Here is a 21,733-nt window from a genome sequence, read left to right as displayed (position 1 = left end):
GGGCTGAATGTCTTGGAAGTTGTGAAAATATGCTGATTCAGTTCTACTGGACAAAACACAGATGAGGGTTTGAATTAAGTCAGAGTTATTTGAAGAAAATTAGCTAAGAATCACATAAAATGCTTTTCATTAACTACACTGTCTGAGAACTCTAGTTTGGCCAGGGAGGTTGGTGAACTAGTGAACTAGAGAACTAGTGAGTGTTGCTCTGAGTGACCCAGGCCATGCCCCTACTTAAAACTCACAGAAATGGCTCCTGAGGGATGCAGACAGATCAAAGTAGTGTCCTATAGGTAAGTACCAGTGGTATCATATTCTCAGGCAAAGGATACACTCTCACTTATTAGACCCAGTTGCAAAGTTTGGAATTACTAACTTTGGAATAGAAAATACTCAAATCAATGTATTCTTTTACTAGTACATTATAAGTCTTGGAAAACCATGACCAGAAAGTAGAACATGAGCCCCAATAGAATCAGCTCTGGGCTTACATAAATTCATAGTTGGCAAAAATATATTCCCCCTTGCTAAAAATCTACTAAGGCTTTCAAGATTCAATTAGAGAAGCATTTTCCATAGTATGTTCCTTAGAGCACTATTCTTTTTTTTTTTTAATTAACATATAATGTATTATTTGTTTCAGGGGTACCGGTCTGTGATTCATCAGTCTCACACAACACCCAGCGCTCACAACAACACATACCCTTCCCAGTGTCCATCACCCAGCCACCCCATCCCCCGACCCGCCTCCCCTCCAGCAACTAGTTCTAAGCAAAATTAGTAGATGCTACCAGAAGGAAGGAAGGAAGGAAGGAAGGAAGGAGGGAAGGAAGGAAGGAGGGAAGGAAGGAATGGTGGCTTAATCATCTTTTTTTTTTTTGAAGATTTTATTTATTTATTTGACAGAGACACAGTGAGAGAGAGAACACAAGCAGGGGGAGTGGGAGAGGGAGAAGCAGGTTTCCCGTGGAGCAGGGAGCCAGATGCGGGGCTCGATCCCAGGACCCGGGGATCATGACCTGAGCCGAAGGCCGACGCTTAACGACTGAGCCACCCAGGCACCCCTTAATCATCTTTAAATAGGCTGCTATAAAACTTGACTTCTCAGTTTTTATTGTATGTCAATATCACAAAAGAAGATACATTCTGCAGCATTTGCCAGAATGCACTAGAACACAGCTCTTTTCTCAGCTGAGCTACCATTCAAAAATAATACATTATAGAAAATGCTCAGTTAAAGGATTTTAATAACCTATATAATATAAGCAAAACACCTATCTGAACTGTTATCCCCAAAATACCTCCTAGAGCAGTTTTGTTAGCAAGGCAGACACCTGCCATAGAGTTCTAGATGTGGAATATATTTGCTGAAAGGTGACTCCCGGGTTCTATACTTATTTGAAAAATTGATAGCAATCAGATACCTGAGTACTTATGTCTGCTTTAAGACACAAGGACAATAATGAGCAGAGTTGGCTAAAGTATATGTTTAAAGGTTATACAAATGAACTATAGGGGTGATGAAATTACTATCTACAGTGAGCTCAGAATTATTAACAGCTAAAGGAGTGCAAGATTTGTAACTGGAAATGGAAGGCTTTCTTCTTGCAAGTTTTTCTTCAGCCATTGAACAATTATTTATTGAGTATCAGGCATGGCATGGTGTGTTGGAAGATACAGAGACATGAAGAGTTTGGCCCGTGCCTTTAAGGAGATGACAGTCTGGACAATTTCAGTAGAAAATTGATGGCTGCTGTGAGAACACAGGAGATAATACATAGAAATCTCTGGTAATTTTTAAGTGTAAACTGAAATTAGTAATATCTCCAGGCCATTCAAATAGTTGCTCTTAGTCCAAGTGACAAGTTTTTTTGTTGTTTTTTTTTATTTTGTTTTGTTTGTTTTTTTTTTAATATAGATTGGAATTGAATTTAGTTGTCATTAGTGTTACCCAGTTATTAGTTGCTACATGTGGACAATAGACAACAGTTTGGTTTGTTTGATTTAGGGTTGTTTCATTAAGCCTATCTCTATTTTTAGCAAGTAGATACAGTAAGACAGTTTTTAGTTTAGGATGGAAATACATTTATTCCAGAGCTGCTTACTTGCTGTCATTCTCCATGAATACGGACCAACAACACCAACAACTGAACAACTGATGAGCTCATCTCCATTCAGATATTCCCCTTGATTCAGAACCATTACGTCGCTTGCACACTGAAAGGACCAGGATACACAAAACATAGTAATTTAGGTTTTGCATATTGATGCTTGGCATTTGTATTTGAACTTAGCAAATTTAGAAGAATAAAGTAGCAGAGGCTTGCAGTTTTCCATCAAAATCATGTCTCTAACCTTCGTGAATGGGGAAAATTTGTCTTCACTAGATGATACTGGTTCTGACATTTTGTGATGTTGGTCAAGTTTAGAAGCTCAGGAATACAGCTGATTCCACAGAAAATTCTATTCTCAAAGAGTAGAATGTTGAATTTGCGTGGGGAGATAGGCATTAGACATGGGAATATGGAATTTGGCTTATGTGGGTGAGCAAGTAATTTTCCTGGGGCTCCCTTTCTGCAATGCAAAACCGCAGGTTATTACTCCCAACGCATGGTTTACTGAAAACTACAACTTAGTGAAAAATGGTTTGACGGTTTCATTGTCCATCCAGATGAAGAACATTTAGAGAATTAAAGGAGTTGAAAAGAAAAATACTGCCAGTGACATGAGCGTGGAAAGGGGGGGGGGGAGGGCACAAAGGAGACTTTGTCATTATCTGTAATACTATTTCTTTTGCTCCTAAAAAAGTGATAGGAGAATGACAAAATGAGAACATGCGCCAACTCTGAATACTGCTACATGTGCATCGCTTGCGTTATTCCTGTATTTTTCTTTTTTCTTTTTTTAGTTAGAAAAGAAATGATCGCTAACAATCTGATGATTCATTCATTCAACAAATGATTCGTTGAGAGCCTACTGTGTGATAGGTGCTAGCAATAAAATGAGAAGGAAAAAAAGACAGACATCCTCCCTGCCCTTATGGAATGTATGTTTTAGACATGAAACTGCCATGGTGGGAATCTAAGATAGAACGGCTACAAAGACAGAGTGAGGGAAGGGGGACGATACTGCACCGGTACAGTGGAGGTAGTAGGCTGCTGCTCATGCTGACTCAGTAAGCCAAGCCCATTCTCTGCTGATAGGAACTGCCCCGTTGTTGGTGGACATAGAGTGTAATAACGCACTGGCTGTGGGCTACACATTTAAAGCAGTTTCATGTGATACCTACTTTCCTCGCTGATTGCAATCTCAAGTTCACCTGCATTTTTCTTTGGTTCTCTCTAGTATATGACTGCTGCCGCGCCTATGCAAGGGACCTACCTTCCCCAGTACACGCCTGTGCCTCCGACAGCTGTTTCTATTGAAGTAAGTCTGTCCCTGTCTTATAGAAAGAGGTAGGGATGACAAATCTCAGCCGCATGTACTGTGGGCCCCCATAACCCAAGCAATCTTTATGTGTGGTTTTGTGCCACTCTAAAATTTGACATTGCAAGTTCACTATATGAAAGTGCACCAACATGCCTATGTTGTGCTTTGCCCACGAAATAAATCAGTTTGCTGTAGAGGTAAGAGGGGAGTATTGTTTTAATACTTAAAAGATCAGAGACCAGATCACTACCCCATTAAAGGTTAACCACAAATACTCATGAATAGGGCAGGAAAAAATGTTTGCCACTAAACCAGCAAAAATGAGTTTGCTAGTGCCTTGTTACTCAAAAGAGTGTCCCTGGGCCAGCGTCATCAGCAGCATCACTGGAAGCTTGTTAGAAATGCAAAGTCTGAGACACCACCCAGACTTACTGAATCAGAATTTGCATTTTAACAAGATCCCTTGGGGATCTATGATCACATTAGTGCACTGGTTCTCAAATTTTCTGTATATTATTTTCTGCAATTATTTAGAGAGATTTAAAAAATATTTATGCCTGGGTCCCATCCCCAGATTCCGATTTATTTGCACCCTCTTATGGCTGTGGGTACCTCAAATGATGAAGACATTTTGTCTTTAATAGAAACTTTGTTCCTTTCCTTCCCTCTTTCCATTGGGCTGAACCCATCCCCTGTACACATTACTTTACTGGACAGAGCCAGCAAGCTACATAGAAAGGAAGAGAGCATAGAGCTATGTAGATAGTGGTAAAACACTTAGATGTGTATATTTCTGTCTAGTCCTAGCTATTGTTGTCTCTTGCCCCTCCTCCCCTTCTCCTGATGGCATTTGCCATTATGGTCACAGTGCATTTCTTCCCAACAGCAGGGACTCCTCTGGAGTCCATGCTATTGCTAGTCCATGAGTTGGCCAGCAACTAGGGTGCTGGCACCACTCCACATAGAAGGCTACCATGACTTGCTCAATCTCTACAACTACAGAGATTGGGGAAATCTTCACAGAATAAATTGGATCCTACACAGTGTTTGTTTTGGTATATGCCAGATGTTTGCTCGTACCAAGGTTTGGGAAAAACAGAATTTTAAGAGAATACCATCATGTAATTTAGGAAGCCAAGGAGGTCCAGTTTTAAATCTTTTATGTGCTCTAGACCTGTGGGCCCCAGAGAATATGTCAGTATTAATCAGGTTTGAATTGGCTTTTCAGAATTTCAAGACTATGTGTTTAAAATAGATGTGTTTTTTTTTTTTTTGGTTTTGTTTGTTTGTTTGTTGCTGTATTTGACCATCAAAAAGCATCTAGATCATCAGTTAATGAATCTAGACATTCTAGGCACTTTTAGCATAGATCTCTACCACATATTTGCATTCTTCTTTGTCTATACTGACATATGGATATGCTTACCTACAGAATTTGAGCGTTTTGATGACTATAAAATAATGGGGCACATTTGACACTGTGACTTATTAGAAACAGTCTAATTATAGTTAAAGAAGAAGTCTATAGATCAAAAGAAGTCCTTTGGGTTGGGGCACCTGGCTGGCTCAGTAGGTGGAGTATGCAGCTCTTGATCTCAGGGTCGTGAGTTCAGGCCCCACATTGGGCATAACGATTACAAAAAGTAAATAAATAAATAAAAGTCTTTCACTAAGAAAAATGGAGGTACACTTTAATAGATTGCTTTGAATTTGTGCGTATAGAGAAAGCACCGATCTCTTTTCTATGTAAAACACTCATTGAAAATTCACCAATATCCGCACACGTAAATGCTGGTGGGAGAATTAGGGAGAATATAGGGAGAATTTTTGGATTCTGAAGAACAGTTTAGTTAGGGATAGAGAGTTGACCAAAATGTTTGAAACCTGACATCACTGTAGGAGTCCAAGGCTATGAGTAAAACCAAGAGAACATATTCAGAGAGATACCTTCTCTAGGCCTCCCACCTGCCAGATAACACCACCTGTGCCTTTCTCAGAAGCAAACATCTATCCCTAATGATGATCAACTCCTTGTTGGCATCCTTGTTGGTATCTGTGAGAAATGAGAGGGTGAGAGAAGTAGCAAATCAAGATTAAAGATGTCTGTTTTCTGAAACCTCGAAATGAATTCTAGTTCATGTTGTAGAAAACAAAACAAACCCAAACAAACGAAATTGCTGAAGGGAAAACCTACCTAACAATATGCCTTTAAAAGAATTCCAAGCTTTTATGTATTCTTTTCTTTTCTTTCCTTTCTTTTCTTTTTAGGTCCATTGTTTTGCCAAGTCAAAGAGACATGACACGACACGGTACTCTACCCCAGGGAAATATTTGAATATACAAGTTTTTATAGGAATCCTGCATGAGCTTTTGATTAATAAATTATTATTTAGTGTGGCTATACGCAACCATGGTTTAAAAGTTCTAAGTTTGGCGAAAGTGATTTTCTGACCATTCGACTACAGTAGAGGTTTCTGAAGGCAAGGCCTCTTGGTGACACATTGAAGTGAATTCCTCAGCCTTTATCCAAATGTGCTCTCTGGTTTTCCCTGGGGTACTTCCTGTAGCTTCATTTGGCCGAGTGCAACTCTACTCAAGCCAAAAAGAAGAGGGGTATTCTCTATAGTCCATCTGGAAGAAGGCCCTTTGCTAAAGCCAGTAAGGCTTTTGTGTTCTTATTTGCCTCCTTAGGGTGTTGTTGCTGATACCTCTCCCCAGACAGTGGCACCTTCATCCCAGGACACCAGTGGTCAGCAGCAACAGATAGCAGTGGACACATCCAACGAACATGCACCTGCATATTCTTACCAACAGTCTAAGTAAGTTCGGGCTACACTAAGCTCTTTTCCTCAAGATCGACCATCTTGTCACCGTTCTCTCATGTTGCATCTGTTAGCGTTTGCTGCAGTACAGACCATCCCAAACTTAGTGACAAGCATTTATTTAGTTCATGGGTCTATTTATTTAGTTCGTGGGCCGGCAACTTAAGCTGACCTCAGGTGGATGGTTCTTCTGGTCTTGACTAGAATTGCTCAAGCACCTGCGGACAGCTGATGGTCATTTTTGCGGCTCTGCTTCTGGGTGTTAGTTGTCTGTTGGTTGAATATGATGGAAGCAATCGGATTATGTGTTTCTGATCCTGCATCAGCTTATTCACATGGAAGTCCCAGAATTCAGAGAGCAGGAAGAGAAGAAGCCCAAATGAAGCACTTTTCAGTCCACTTGGACACATTTACTACTGCCCCAGAGGCCAAAGTAAGTCATATGGCCATGCCCAGAGTTAATGTAAAATTTCACTTAAGCCTTAAATACAGAAGGGGGCATTAAAAAAAAAAAAAAAAACTACTATACATATTTTTGGAAAAAACTCCAGTATTCCCACTTGAAACTGGATAGTAAGCCTGCATGAATTCTTAAATGAAGACAGTATCACTCCCTTTGCAGGGATACCTTGAACACCCAGTAAAGTAATTCATGAAAAAGGGTGCTATAAAATCTAAAACAATGTGGAGTCTTATTTAGGAATTAAATGACAAAGCGACAATCATGTATCAGAATTACTCTTGCAAATCTTTAAATCACTTATAAAGTACTGTTGGCTTTGTGTTGAGTAATTATGTAGACTAAAATTTGTGAGGTTTTGAAGCCAAGGTAATTAACAAAAATTCAGTCTATATACGGATGTCTTGTCCTGCAAACTATTCTAATCTGTAGGTAGCAATCAAAGCCCCAGTGAATAGAGAATTCCGGAGAGATCTTTCCTAGTCTGCTGAGTGTTGCTCCCATTTCTTAATCATTCCTCTTTAACCTCAATACATATTTAGAGATTTGTTTGTTGCTGAAAGATTAATCATGGTAATGGAGTCTCCTCTAAGTAGCTTAGCTTCTAAAGGTAGTCTTCCAAATTAAATGTGCTGACCACATGACTTAACCTTTATAATAATAAAAATGTTATTATTATTATTACTTTCACATAACAGCTTTCAGGAAAGATCCATAAAAATAAACCATTTTGTGTTTTTGGTTTTGTTTCTTGTTTGTATTTTTAATTCACCTATGTGAATCACTTTCACACACACGGAACAATATGGTAGTCTCTGGTACTCTGTTCCCAGCATACTAGAATTTTTTCAGTCTGATCAGAGGGTAATGTGTGAGAAAGGAGCAGAGACTGGTTGTGGGAAGCACGGTGAGAGACACGGGTGGGAATTGAGAGCTGCTGTATTTGCCAGAACCACTTGGTGAGTAGGTGAAGCTGGCTTTTGCTGTTTCAGAGCATAATGAGGAAGTGAGTGATCCTAGACCCTTCTTGCTAACAGTTCAATGATGTCTGGATAAGTAAAAGAGATGCTTTCATCCCCCCAGTCAACAATTATTGATATAGTGCCTACTACGTGACCCCCAGAATTCCAGATGCCAGGAAAAGAACAATGAAGGAGGCAGGCGCCTTTCCTACTCTCTTGGAGTTTACTTCCTGCTAGGAGTAGACTCACAGTCAGTGGACCAATCAGCAAACAATAAAAAAAAAAAAAAAACGAAATTGCAAAGCCAACGCCAATATGTAAAAAACATTCTTGTGGTAGAAAATGACAGCATAAATACCTAAGATTTGGTATCAGGCAAGGCCTCTCACAGAGGCCTGGATCTGAAAGATAATAATTACAAGCTAATCTTGGAGAGATTTGGAGAGAAAAACCAATCTAGGCAGAAAAAACAGGAAGACCAAAGGTCTAGAATGGGGACCTGTGGCTAGAGTGTAGTGAAAGAGTCGGCGGGGGGGCGGGGGGGTGTGGATGTAGGAGACAGAGTCAAACAGGCAGTTTTTATAGAGCCTTTGGTCCTTGGATACTTGGCTTTGTATACAGGAATCATTCTCAGTTCTATGTGAAGAGAGCCACTAAAGGAAGGCATTAAGGGAAGGTATGCCAGCAATTGGGTTATATTTCAAGGACTCCACTAACCAGTGGAGTCTGGGTGTGGAAGGATGTGTTTCAAGAATGGCTTTCAGGATACAAATGCCCCCCTTCTTGCGACTATCTGTAACATTCTCTTTTCCCTGCCTGATTCAATCAGCTTCAGCTGCCCCCACTTAGAGCCCACAATGGGATGCTCTCTTCTTTCTCAGGTTGTCCCTACCTTTCACGACCATTGTATGATGCGCTGGGAAAGAGGATGCCCTGCCTGACCTGTAGAGGACATGTCTGCCTCTCCCAGATTCCAGTGACAGCCTCCCTCCCCACTTCCACACTTTAGAGCATCCAGCATCAGGCCAGTTTCTCTGCTGGGAGACAGGATCCCTGCCCTCCAGAGTTTACAATCTAGTACGGGACTTGGACGTACACATAGACATGATGTGTCTACTGCAAGGGAGAAAATGAACAGGGCTCTTTTAAAGAATACTATAGTAATAGGAGAATGCTTTTAATTTTTCTCGACTGGGTCAGCTTTGGTGGAGGTTGTGGCAACTGGAACTGGCTCTTACACAGAGTCAAGGAGTGTTCCAGGGGGAGTAACAGCTTGGCCAAAGTCCAGGGGTGGGAAAGCTCAGACTGCTTCTCTGAGAAGGGGATTCAGAATAGCACAATAGTGTAAAAAAGCAGGTTGGACCCAGATTCTAACATCAGATGTCATAGTGAGGTGCTTGGACAGCACTTCCTTTGTTCTACAAATGATCCTCCAGCTGAGGTAAACAGTGGATTTGAAAGCAATGGAAACAGTCCAATGATTGCAAGAATTCAGACAATAGGGAACAAAGGTCTGAAGTAAGATGGTGGAAAGTGCAATGGGGTAGAGGGTGGGGGGTAAGGGCAGGAAGGGTAGATTGAAGTAAGAGGAAAAAGGAAAACGGGCTTTACAATTCCAAACAGAACCCCCGAGTTATTGATGCTACTAACAGGGGCAGATAAGATAAAACCAGGGAGGGCCTGATCTATAGAGAAAGATAAGGGATTTAATTATCCTTTAATAAGTCAATTCAAAGAAGCTTTATTCCTTGAACTATACTAGGAAGTCTGAGTCTGACCACAGAAAGCTTTAAGTGTTTAAACATTTTAAAACTACCTCCCACCACCACCACCGTGGTCACATGGTTACATGCCTTGAACCTCAGATTCCTATGGCTGATAACTTGGGCCTTTCCACAGATGATAGGGTATCAAAGAAGGAAACGCTCCCCGTGTGTCCCCACAGTGGTAAGCATTATGGCGAGGGATTTCCTCATTGGGAGGAATTTTCCTTTGCACTTATTCAGGAATGTATGTTACAGGATGTTCCACAGGGCCAGTTTGTGGCAACATGCCAGAGATGAAAGCACATTGGAACATGGGACATTTCAAACGTGTGCCATGTGAACACCACTTGCATGGCCTCGTGTACACTTCTTCAAATCTGGAGAAAATTGTTAACAGGTCCTGTTTATATTCTCAACTTACTCTCTCTGACATGTTGTCCCTAAGTGCCGGGAGCTTTTTTGACTTGAAAAGAGAACAATAATATATTGCATGAAAACAAAAATAGTATTCTAGGTCAAATACACTGATGGATAACAATCTATTCTGAAATTTTCTAAAAGGAAGAAATGAGTGTGGCTTTATCCAAGGTTTTATCAGTTTCAGCCAAGGGCAGCTGATCTGTGTCATGGTAAGGCATGAGAGTCTACAGAACCATTTAAGAAGACCCTGGGAACTGAGCTAAGTATGTGGTTCATGTAGACACCTGGGTTCTTATATAACCATCCCTGGGAAAAGTTTGAGGGACGCAAGAGTTCCCACAGAGACATTTGTCAGGGAAGCATTCATAAGAAAGCAGGCACAAATAAATTAATAAATTGTTTTGAGATCAAGCCACAAGCAGTATCCCTAAAGTTATAAGGCTACAAACGTCCATACATTCTAACTGTGTCTTTCACCTACAGTGGAGAGGATCTCTAAAATATTTTAGCCTATCCAAGTGATCTTGAATAGTCCAAATTTCACAAATGGCAGCTGATGTCCAGCATCATTATGCTAATTAACATGCCACTACTTTCTTTAGGCAACCCGTTTCTGATGATCATTATGCTAATTGAGATACGGACAATTTAAAGTACTTGTGCAAACCTCTGGCCTTTCTCATTAAATGGTAGCTGACCTCCTGTGGGGCGTGAAATTTGGACGAGGGTAGCTGAGTGCCCTGGAAAAGGAGCTTAACTCGTCACACTTAGATTTAGCACCATAATGTCTATACTAAAGATATTTTGAAGAAAATCACAGACATCACAACAGAACGTTGCAGGATCAAAGTTTGAGAAGTAGAAATGATGTGCATATATGAATCGAAAGGTTATATTTGGGATCTATAGCAGCAAATATTTTACTATTCCAAATGCCACTTTCCAAGCTAAAAAACAGGTCTTCACATTTTGTATTCATGATTTTTTTTCCTTGTTAAAAGAGGCTACTCATGCAAAAGGGAATTTCGGGGCTCTTATCTGCAAAGACAGATAGGATACCTGTGGTTTGTTTTGAGAAGTTCTGTGGAAATTCCAGTTCCTGCCCAAGTTAGCAGTTTTTCTTTGTGCTATTTAAGAAATCGTAAAAATCTTAAAAATGACAAGGGCTTGAAAAGTACAAGTCTTCAAGCAAAGTTAAATTCTGATTGCCACCTACTAGTTGTCACTCAGCCCTTTGGAGCCTCCTTTTCCTCTTCTTTAGAGCAAGAGATTAGATCAGTGTTCTCCCAAGAGTGTAAACTCGGTTTTAGTGCTGGGGGAGGATTTACCACCATTCCCTGGAGTTGAGGTGGAGGATTGGGGGTCCCAAGGAGTTTAGGCAAACACCCTCTAACCTAAGTGAAATGCTTTCTTAATTGCAGTTCTCTTCAAAGCTATTAAAATGCTAATAGCCGGACCTCCTAGAGAGCCAGATAAATCAAACATTTCACTTCCTGAAAGATTAGCATGTCCTGTAGGCTGGACTTCCTACTTGGGAATTCTGAGAGTTTTTTCAAACATATTAAATTACTAAAGAACTGTAACAAAATGTTCACTGTCAACAGGATAATTATTTTGATACTAATTGAAAAGATTACGTTCTTTAAATAAGTTTGTTTTTATATTGATACCCTTCTTGGTTGGTGCCCTTCCTATATGTTTAGTTTACCTATGGGTAGTGCAGGAGTGGGAGCATAATGTGCAGTTTCCCCCAAACTCTGGACCACAGAATCCCTCTTTTCACACGGCATCACATGAAGCTAATCTGTCAGGAATGACACTGGGGGACATTGCATCCTTAGATGATTCCAAAGATGTCTTTCCACTTCTAAAAGTCTGGAATTCTAAGCCTGTGGTTTGCTACTTCCTAATCTATCCACTCTGCTTTCTTTGGGGACTGGAGGGGAGGATGAGAAGTTTCAGGGCAATACAGAAGCATTATGTAAATGTGCACTTTCACATCTCATCTAGGACAGAGAAGGTGGATAGGAGTGAATTCAGTTCTATTAAATAGCAACACCTTGTCCCTTCCAACTTCAGCTAGCAACCAAGAAAAGGCAAAGGACAGCCATTCATTGCTCCCCACTTGTTGTCATGTAACAATGAGACCACTTGATGGGAGAGGGCCCTTGGAAACATTTGGTAAGGTTAGAGCTTGAAAGTAGTTGTAGCCTAGCTCATAAATATGGATGCCTCAAGACCAGTGCATGTGACATACCTGAGCAGTGTGGGTGTTGTATGTCAGGGTAGCCCATTGACTAAGACACCGTTCATGGAGCAGCTGTTCCAGAGATTCACGGTGTATTAGGCATTTTCTGCTAAATGAATAACAAGACCAGGTGGAAGATGGGAGTGGGAGCAAAGAACAGATCAAAAAACAAAAACACAAAACCGAACAAAGAGAAAAGTTTTGTTCCCACAACAAGGGCGATTTTTAAGAAATTCATGGAGTAAATCTGTATTTTGCAAAGGAATAGAGATCACATATATACCATGGTTCCCATGACTACTACTAATAAAGTTTCCCTAATTGTTGCTGATGGTATGAAATTTTTAATTGCATCTCTTCTTAAAAGAAGCCCCACTTTTTCACATAACACACACAAACTATGTATTCCTAGAAACTTAAACTATTGGTTAAAAATGGAAATATCAACTATCAACTAGTTGCTTTTCTTACATGATTCTAAGAACAAGTTTATCAGGCTTCTAAGAGACATAGTGAATTCGTATGAGTGCTGTTTCCAAATTAGGAAAAAGAACTTCTCTGGATCATCCCAGCCTACCTGTTATATACCTTAAAACATCCTTAAGGGCATTTTGTAAATTTGAATAAAGCCCACTTGCTCAGAGCAGATGCAGCCCTGCACCAGACTTTGGGTGAGAATTTAGCCCCCACAAACTCAGTCATGCATCTTGTGCAGTGAACAACCTGTACAACCTCAGCAACCCTGAGTCCTCTTTAGTAAATTAAGCAACTGGGCGTCAGAAGAACCTGCAAAGCACTGAGAGAAGTGAGCTTCATCTAAACTGACCTGTAGGGGTGCCTAGGTGGCTCAGTTGGTTAAGCGTCTGCCTTTGGCTGAGGTCATGATCCCAGGGTCCTGGCGTCAAGTCCCGGGTCTGGCTCCTTGCTCAGTGGGGAGCCTGCTTATCCCTCTGCCTGCTGCTCCCCCTACTTTTCAAATAAATAAAATCTTTTAAAATAAATAAATTGACCTGTAGTTTCAAAAATCGGTTTTTATAGCACATCCCTGAAATTATTTAACAAAATTCTAGTCTGTGGATGGAAGAGCTAAGCGTGGAAGTCAACCCACTAGAAGCTCAGTCCAGCAATTGTAGATGGGGCAGAAGGAGAAGACATTATTTGGGCTAGGCTAGGCCAAGTGGCATAAGTAAAAACGTCATTTGTCTGCATTTGTCTAGTGAAACACCTATTACGTGCATACCATCTGCCAGATTCATGGAGAGTAAAAAGTAGTAGAATATAGTGCCTGTTCTCAAGAATTAAAAATCTTGATGAGATGGGTAAATAAGGAAGAAGAGGGGATGAGGGAAAGTGAACAAAACCCATTCCCTCTTAACTCTCTTACTACTTTATTGGGCCAAATAAGGCTTATGTGATTATACTTGGTGAATACCACAGGGTAACACACCAACCATTGCTGTGTCTTGGGTACATAGTAGGGATGGGCACATTTGTTGACTGAATTAGTGATGAATCCCACAGGAGTTTTGAAAGGACAGAATTTCTGGGGGTACCTAAAACATAAGCCAGACATTGAAAAATAGGTTCCGTGCACATAGGGAGTATTACTTGTCTGGGTATTTTTGTCATATTTACTACTTTAAATTGAAAGATATTCTTGATCTATTAGCCTTGACCTTTAATGTGAACAAACTCTCCGGCTCAAATATGTTGTAGTATTTATTACTTTAGACCAAAAAATATTCTTGTTCTATTAGCCTTGATACTTAATGTGAACAAACTCTCTGGCTCAAATATATAATTGTATGAAAGTGGCAGGATTTAAAACTTGTACAATTTTCTAGATATTGAAACAGCTTGGTATCTTTTAAAGAGACCTCACTGGAAAAGAGCATATGAGGTGATTTCAAAGTTGCTTTCATATAATGACCACTCATACTCGATTGTTTCCACAGACCATAAACAAGACTGAAGAATGTCCGTCTGAAACTTTGCCTTGAACGAAGAAACTTCATTGAACAGGAAGTTGGCTTCCAGTTTGCACAGGCGTCGATGGAATGCTTTTTTTTTTTTAATTTTCTACTATACCCAGTGAAAACAAAGTGTTTTTATGTGCTGTGCAAATGGTTCCTTCATGTGGTCTGACAGTTTACTTTCGCCATCGTTTTTTTTTAAAGAAAAAATCCCAGAAGAGGAAACAAACAAACAAAAACCAACAACAAAACAAAACACAGAAAGTTGACATTATATTTGGAAGAACATTTGACTTCAGAATTTACCAGAAGATGTAGACAGATTTTTTTTTTTTTTAACAGAAAATCAGATGTCAAGAGGTGGGCAAAGCAGAAATGGAAACAAATTGTCTTCCTCAGTAATTAAGCTACTCTTTCTTTTCCCCCTTTTGTTTAAATCTAGTGGGTTGTTTTTTATTTTATTTTTTTCTTAGAAATACTTAGGTAAGGTTTATCTTGAATCTTAATTGCCTTAATTTTAAGGACGTCAAAGGCTCTCGAGGCAAGCTGTCAACGTCTTGTTAAAAAAAATTCAAGAAAGAATTGAAATATTGTGCCGGCTTTAACTGGTACAGAAGTTTAAGACTATGAGTTTTTAGGGTGAAAAAAAAAACTGTACAGTTTAAAAGAAAATGTTTTTTCTTCATTTGAAGAAAATTTGTTGATAAAAGAAACCATGGCAACTGCAAGAATTGGGAAAATGCTGGGACTTTTCATGAACTTTGTCTTAAGTGTTGAATCATTCTAGAAGGCTAAAACATTTTACGGTAAAGTTATTAATGTTGGTTTAAAAACAACTGCATTAGAAATAATGCGTGTTTGGGGGCAGAATGCAGATTTTTTTATTTACGAAGCGTGATCGCTAGCAAAAGCATTAGTGCTTTTTATCTGCAGTCTTTTTTATGAGCTTTACAAAGTTTTTAGTCAGCTTTGCTTGTCACATTGCAAAACCTAGCTTAAGAGCATTAAAAAAAAAACTTAAGTAGATAGGAGCTTATGGTCAAAAAGTGCAAAAAAAAAAAAAGCAATAGATAGAGAAATTGTTGACAATTTCTGTAGTCTTTCCTAGTTGTGATCAAATTCAGCCTATGGATGGCCTATTTTATACCAAAGATGAAGTGGCACCCTATTGCAGTCCAGAAGATAGAGGTTGTTTTCCTTTTCTTCTCCTTTCTTTTTAAGAATTTTATTTGACCTACATGGCCGGACCAGTTCTTACTTTGTTGTTTGTTTAAACTACCTTCCACTGGTGTTTTATATACTGCAAAACAGAGCAAAACAAAAGGTGTTTTTTGTTTTTGTTTTTGTTTCTGTTTCTGTTTTTGTTTTCTTGCTAATGTGCATTTGTTGATAGCTCGCACCTGCTGTGTTCAGCAGTTTCAGCATGAAGAGTTCTGGATACCAACTGACAGAGCCAAACGGCTTTCTATTCATTCCGTGAGCTTTTCTGGTTCCTTACTAGCTCTCTTGAATAGTGACACCTGTATTGATGGCCACCAATAAGTTGAGACACTTGCTTAACAGGTTGAAATTCCTTTCTGTGAACTTTGAACTAAAGGTCCTTCCCGAACTGGTCTGAAAGGTCACTTGTCAAAAAAAGGCTTAGATATTCTGTTAAGTGATGAGTGGTCTCCTGAAAAGGTCTCATTGTATTTGTAACAATAGTCTTCCTTCTCAAGTCCAACGCCTCTAGGTTTTGTCTTCTCACCTCAGTGTTTGTTCATCTGCCATGAACAGCCACCTTTTGCCTCCTGTCATTGTATTCTCATACCCTGGTGTTGTCGGAAGAAGGACAAAAATAGACCTTTTTGTTTCAGTTTAACTCTGAGACAAGTAGGACCAATCAGATTGAAGATTCTGTTAGTGGAAGTTAGGTAAGCTTTTAAAATGCTAGTTGACAATCAAGAAATTATATGATTTATATCGATAAGAACCAAAAGAATTAGGTTTGCTCAATCTTTAAAGCCAAAGGAGATATATTCGCATTGAGAATGATGCAAAACTTTGTCTAAAATGAATTAGATTGACTTAACAAACATCTCTGCATATTTGACTCATGGAATCCATGTTCAACCTGTATAGTTTTACCTGAAATTAAGACCGATGGAACTTGGTTGAATTATGCACAGAGTTGCTTTCTGAAGGGATCATTGGAATTAGATAGGTGAAAGTCTTTTCACAAACTAAGTCGGGGGAACCTGTCTTAGTCCAGAAGGAAGAGGGAAATGCATTAAGTGCACTGTAAAAAAAAAAAAAAAAAAGGTAGGCTTTTAAAAACTAAAAAAAACTTAAAAGGCAAATCATAATCCCATTAGGTCAATATCAGTAATGAGTTTGGCTGTTCTGAAATTGTCAATATTCAACGATTTGTGACCTGTTAACAGAAATGAGCCCGGTTCTCTTATTTGAAACCCCATGAATTGGAAACTCAAGTCTAGAAAGTGGCTCCCTATCTTTGCAGCCAAATCAGAGGCACAAATGGATCCAAGAAAATGTAGCATGTGCTGCTACAGAGAAATTCCATCTGTTGACACCCATCCTTAATGGTTTTCCATGCTCTAGAGAGAATCCTAGATGTGTACTTTCTTCTGTTCCGTCCTTCAAGCTTCTCATGTATTTCACGGGTGGCACTTAAGTTTTATCTTTGAGAAGCAGGCCCCTGAGTTTCAGGGGGTTTAAGGAACGTGTATAGGAACTGTGCTTTTCGTTTCTCTTTTTCAGTCTCTGAACTCTTTGTATAAATAAGGATTATCCTGGGCATAATTCATTTGACTATGAAACCAACATGCTTTCTTTTGTTTCTGTAAAAAAAAAAACACACACAAAACAAACCTTAATGTGATACAAAGAAAGTCTCATTTACGCAATCAACAATGAGGCTAAGAGGTAGCTACCATGTGGCTGATGAATGTGCCTAGGTAACTTCCTGTTTCTATTCAAAACTACTGCTTTATTTATACATTCAGAAACATTTTTTTCAACTATGAAATTTCAATGATCTCAATTTTTTTAAGCCACTTCAGGCACAAGGAAATTACCTGTCATTTTATGTGTCCACGTGTGTTTTGTGTTTGGATTTTTTATATCATGCCATTCTAGAAAATATCTTATTTCAAACCAAAAAGAAAAAAAAAAGAAGGAAAAATGACACATGTTCAAATTTGCATCTGTCATCTTACCTAATGATTGTTTTTAAGAGTCAAGTCTGGGGGAATAAACAAAAAGCATCAACAGGTAAGCAGCATTACATTGTATGAAGAATAAAACAAACCAAAATGTGTGTTCAATATATGCAGACATCAGAATCCTGATTTAATCAGCAACTAATATTATGGTGATTCTAATCCTATTTAGGGCTCTTTTTTTTTTTTTAAGTATTCTGGCTCAGATTTCCAAATATTTATTCAGATATTTCCATTTTTTCCTTTTGACTTTAACTGCCAAGGCTTCTAAACATCAGGAAACAAACCAAAGCCACAATCCAAATGGGATAAATGTTATCTTCTCCAAACTCTAGTTACATGGTCAGTGGAGGAGTGGGTTTTCTTTTAATAATGATAAGGTTTTGTCAGGGAAGACAAATTATGCATAGTGACTCAATGCATGGTCATGTGTTCTGAAGATGTCTTGGACCCTAGGTAAGCTAAAGGTAATGCTAGCAGGTGCTGGTGACTGTCCTTGAAGACTGGCACGCCTTGATTGTTGCAAGTGACATAAAATTCTTAAAAACAAAACAACAACAAAACAACAAAAAATCCTCTCCCTGACTTCAGTTTGGCTGTTTCCTTGATAAATTTCAATCATTCAGATGTTGTCTCCATGCTTCACTTGAATCAATTTCTTCCTGTGACTTTAACAGATCTGCCACAGTTGATAGCATATAAGACTCACTTCCACACATTCCAGTGAAAAACTACATGGTATTAAAAGCACTCGTGTTAGAGATGGAAGGCTGAGAGCAGAAAAAGCCTGGGTGGAGCAGGAAGGTCATTGTCCCTGCAGAATACATCGACCCCTTGCAAAACGGTGTGAAAATCATTTCAATTCATGTGTGACAAAAAAAGAATAGCTTTTTTTTCCTAAAAAAAAATTATTTGAATATTTGCGATGTCTAATATATACCTATGTATCTTTTATGGTGGCCTGAAATCCCCATTAATGAAGAGTGAGATTTGATTTGAGTAGCACTTTTGCAGTCTTCATGATTCCGAAGTTTCAGTGGACTGTCTAGACAGATTATAATGTTAATAGGAAACTAAAAATACATTTGACAACTCAAGTCTCATTCTTACTTTGCGTGCACGAACCACTGCAGATGAGCTGATAAGCAGGGAGAAATTCTTAAGTGGGTTACAGTGATTAATGTTTTTAGATGATATAAAATCTAATGAAGGGGAATATTTATGTATGTGTATAAACAACGTTGAGCACATTTGAGGAATCATACTTCATAACAAAGTTTAAACATGTCATAGAGACTTGATTCACATTATCTTGTCCACGGTAGGGAGTGAAGGATGAGATTTTGGTTTTTTGTGTTACTGTGCCTGGCATCCTTCAAAATTTTGAGCTCACTGAGACTGACAGCATCTCACTCCAATCTGAGGGACTGACAGAATTTAAACAGGCTCATTGATTCTGTATACTACCCCCTTCCTGTGACAGAGTGATAATGGGATTTCATTAATGAATCAATTTGTTACAAATGACATCCACCGTGGCATCGGAAGACAGTTGAGTCTAACTCAAATTTAACATTTCTTACCCAATATTCTTAAATATGAAATTGGTCCCTTAATCTGAGTGTTCTTGGTCATGCCTGTCCTTTGTGGACTGCACAGAGTTCAGGAAAATACAAAGCTAAATATAAGATCCCTGAGTGGCCCCAAAGATCTTTTCTCATCCGGTGCAGGGAAGCTCACCCCATATTGGTGGTTTCTTTTCTCTTTCATTTTATACCCTAATACATATGCTCCCTGTCACATGAAAAAAGGACAGATCGCTTCTCAATACTCATTTCTTTGTATTTCTGAAAGGGAAAATAATATTTTAAGAAACGCTTCTTCCACTCAGGAAGCTTTAAAGCTGGAGCAGAGGTGAGATCAAGCTTGGAGTCTGAGGGAAGAACCTCTGGGCCACGGAGTCACACTTTTCTTCCATTTTATTCAGTGCAGTTAGTAACTTCCCCAATGACTGAGTCTTGCAGAAATACAATCACTCTCAAGTTTTGAAGGGCTATTTACTTGGTAGATTTGTTTTGTCTTCTTTTTTCAACTCTTAGGTCTTGGGCTCTATTTCCTTTTATTAGCATTTAACCCTGAGGGTGAAAAAGAAACATTTGGAAATCAAATTCAAATCAGTCTGTTTCTTTGTTAAGTCTCGATTTACCGAAGGAGTTTAAAATCATTAGTAAAACAGTCAGTGCATTATATACCATGGACTTTTACTATCCATAACGTCCCTTTCCCATTCACTGCAAATAATTGAGAGTTGGCTGTATTCTTGCAAATACAAACCGAAAAAAAATTGCAGCAAAGTATTTGGCTTCCCTCAAAAGAAAGCTCTTTTGGTTTCGTTCACTATTGAAATTTTAACCAGAAGAAAAGGTCAACTCAAAATTGAGTTATGAGAATATAATAACATCTCTTGGTTAAATATATACTCTTATCCCTATCTTAAATCTTTGGCAAAAAAAAAAAAATGCATTGTTTTGTTATTTATTTATTTTTTTAAATTTTGCATCACAGTAATAAGGGTGAATGACCTTGACACTCCAGTGGATTTTTTCTGATCATTTCAAATTTAAGTAGTGTCCAAAGTGTAACTTTAGTGTTATGCTTTGTGTTTTAAACCCTCTGGTCTTAGATTCTTATGAAAGATGCTCTGTCCTCTTCCCCAAAGTATGTTATTTCCTCATATATGAAAAAATGAGTTATTTCATACTTTTCAGGCACTATAAAAACTATTTCAAAGAGACACTTGAAAAAGTTTTCTCCATTCTGGAAATTAATGCTTCTATTTATTTAAAAAGAAGAGGAATATAATTGGAATCTTAATTTTCAAAAAATAAATGTAAAAGTGTACTTGCTATGAAATTCTAGTTTCTTTAAATTAAAAAAAAGTGGGACACAGCTTCTTTTAAAACCCTTGTTTTAGGCCATATTTGACTTCATGGAACTTTGAAACATCATTCAAATTTGAACTTTATTTAAGAGCATTTTGTACTGCTGTCTCTGTCATGGAAAGTTCTGTAACTCTATAGTGTTTCTGGTTTTATTTTTAATTTTTCATCTGTACCACAGTCAAATTAGCTACCATTTCCCCCGTTCCTTGGGCTTTCTGTAGATCAGTGGATGTTAGGTTTAAACTTCTGTTTTCTTTGATGAAGCTTTCAATAAAAAATGAAAATAAAATCAGTCAAGTAGGCTGTTGTGTTTTTCTTCACTGCTCCAGAGATGGGTTGAAGGAGGGACCGGTGGGAGGGAGCAGTCTCTATATTTAATTGGGTATACTGCTGGCTTCCTTCAGGATGCTTCAAAATAGGAGAAGAAGAAGAAGAAGAAGAAAGAAGAAGGAGGAGGAGGAGGAGGAGCAGGAGGAGAGGAAAAAGAGGAAGCAGCAGCAATAGCAGCAGCATACCATCCCTGGTAACAAAAACTAGGAGAGGAGAGAGCATTCTATTCATGCAAGGGGTTGAGAAAACCCCCAATTAGAGACCCTGTAGGTCTTCCTAACCTCACACATGCTTCCTACTCTTTATGCTTCAGAGATAGTCCAGTTCCTATCTCCAAACATGCTTAGCATCTACCAACTACTTCCCATATCTTTTGCAAAGACCAGGAGATAAGAGTTTTATGTAAAAAATTTCTTTTGACACCTTGACCCTGTAAGGATTAAAACCCAGGTCAGCCAAAATCAGAAAGGTTCCTTCCTCAAGCTATGGAGGACCGTGGTAAGCAAAGAGCAGAAACTATATTTCTCTGGTGCAGGATCATCTAAACTAACTGGGAGCTCCTCTTCGAGGGCCACAAGTATTCTGTGCTACAATACATATTTGCTGTTGTTAGTCAATATTTAATTCTATAGAAGACAGGAAAACAAAGGAGATAAATGAAAGTCATACAATGTGTTAAGCATAGCAAAGAAAGTAAACTTTAAGTCATAAAATAAGTAGAGCATGTCAGTCTGAACAAAAATAGAAATGGAAAGATGAAGAAAACACTATATATTTATGATGCACTAAATATACATGAAGCACCATGTATTCATGATATGCTAAATATACATAAGAAATATGAGGCACTCAATATTTTTGAGGTCTTAATTTGGTCACCCTTTGGCACCAATAGCAACTTATCAGGCTAATCAGTGAATTTCAATTACCTGCCCTTGCTTCTCTCAGAAGGAACATGTTTCACTTCTTCCTTCTGTGGCCGGTCTTGCTCACATTTCAGCTCTGATCTCTGTATCACACCATCAGTGGAGAAGGATGCTATATATGAAGGATATATGAACACTGAAGAGCTTTTAGCCGTGTGGCCCTTCTATTCCTCTTGAACACTACCCTGTATGAGTTAACCTACCCCATGGCTTTCACCTTCTTTCTTGCTATGG

General features: G+C 38.8%; 1 protein-coding gene across 15 annotated transcripts in view; it reads left to right on the top strand.

Moving 5' to 3' along the window:
- RBMS3 (RNA binding motif single stranded interacting protein 3) overlaps positions 1 to 20,544 on the top strand; it is an 830,766-nt gene extending 810,222 nt beyond the window's left edge. For 8 of the 15 annotated variants that reach the window (XM_027584288.2, XM_027584297.2, XM_027584292.2 and 5 more), the window contains 3 exons: positions 3,346 to 3,426; positions 6,121 to 6,248; positions 14,063 to 20,544. In XM_027584288.2, the coding sequence (XP_027440089.1) occupies positions 3,346 to 3,426; positions 6,121 to 6,248; positions 14,063 to 14,069 (216 nt within the window). In that variant the 3' untranslated portion in view covers positions 14,070 to 20,544. Of the gene's footprint in view, positions 1 to 3,345; positions 3,427 to 6,120; positions 6,253 to 14,062 lie in introns of those variants that run through there. The other 7 variants (XM_027584293.1, XM_027584289.1, XM_027584299.2 and 4 more) reach the window with 1 other exon arrangement.
- Positions 20,545 to 21,733: the final 1,189 nt, after the last annotated feature.

The sequence above is a fragment of the Zalophus californianus genome, chromosome 1 (assembly GCF_009762305.2).
Source record: "Zalophus californianus isolate mZalCal1 chromosome 1, mZalCal1.pri.v2, whole genome shotgun sequence".
In the NCBI taxonomy this organism is placed as follows: domain Eukaryota; kingdom Metazoa; phylum Chordata; class Mammalia; order Carnivora; family Otariidae; genus Zalophus; species Zalophus californianus.
Note: the sequence above shows the minus strand (reverse complement) of the source record. Positions and strands in the feature narration are given on the sequence as shown.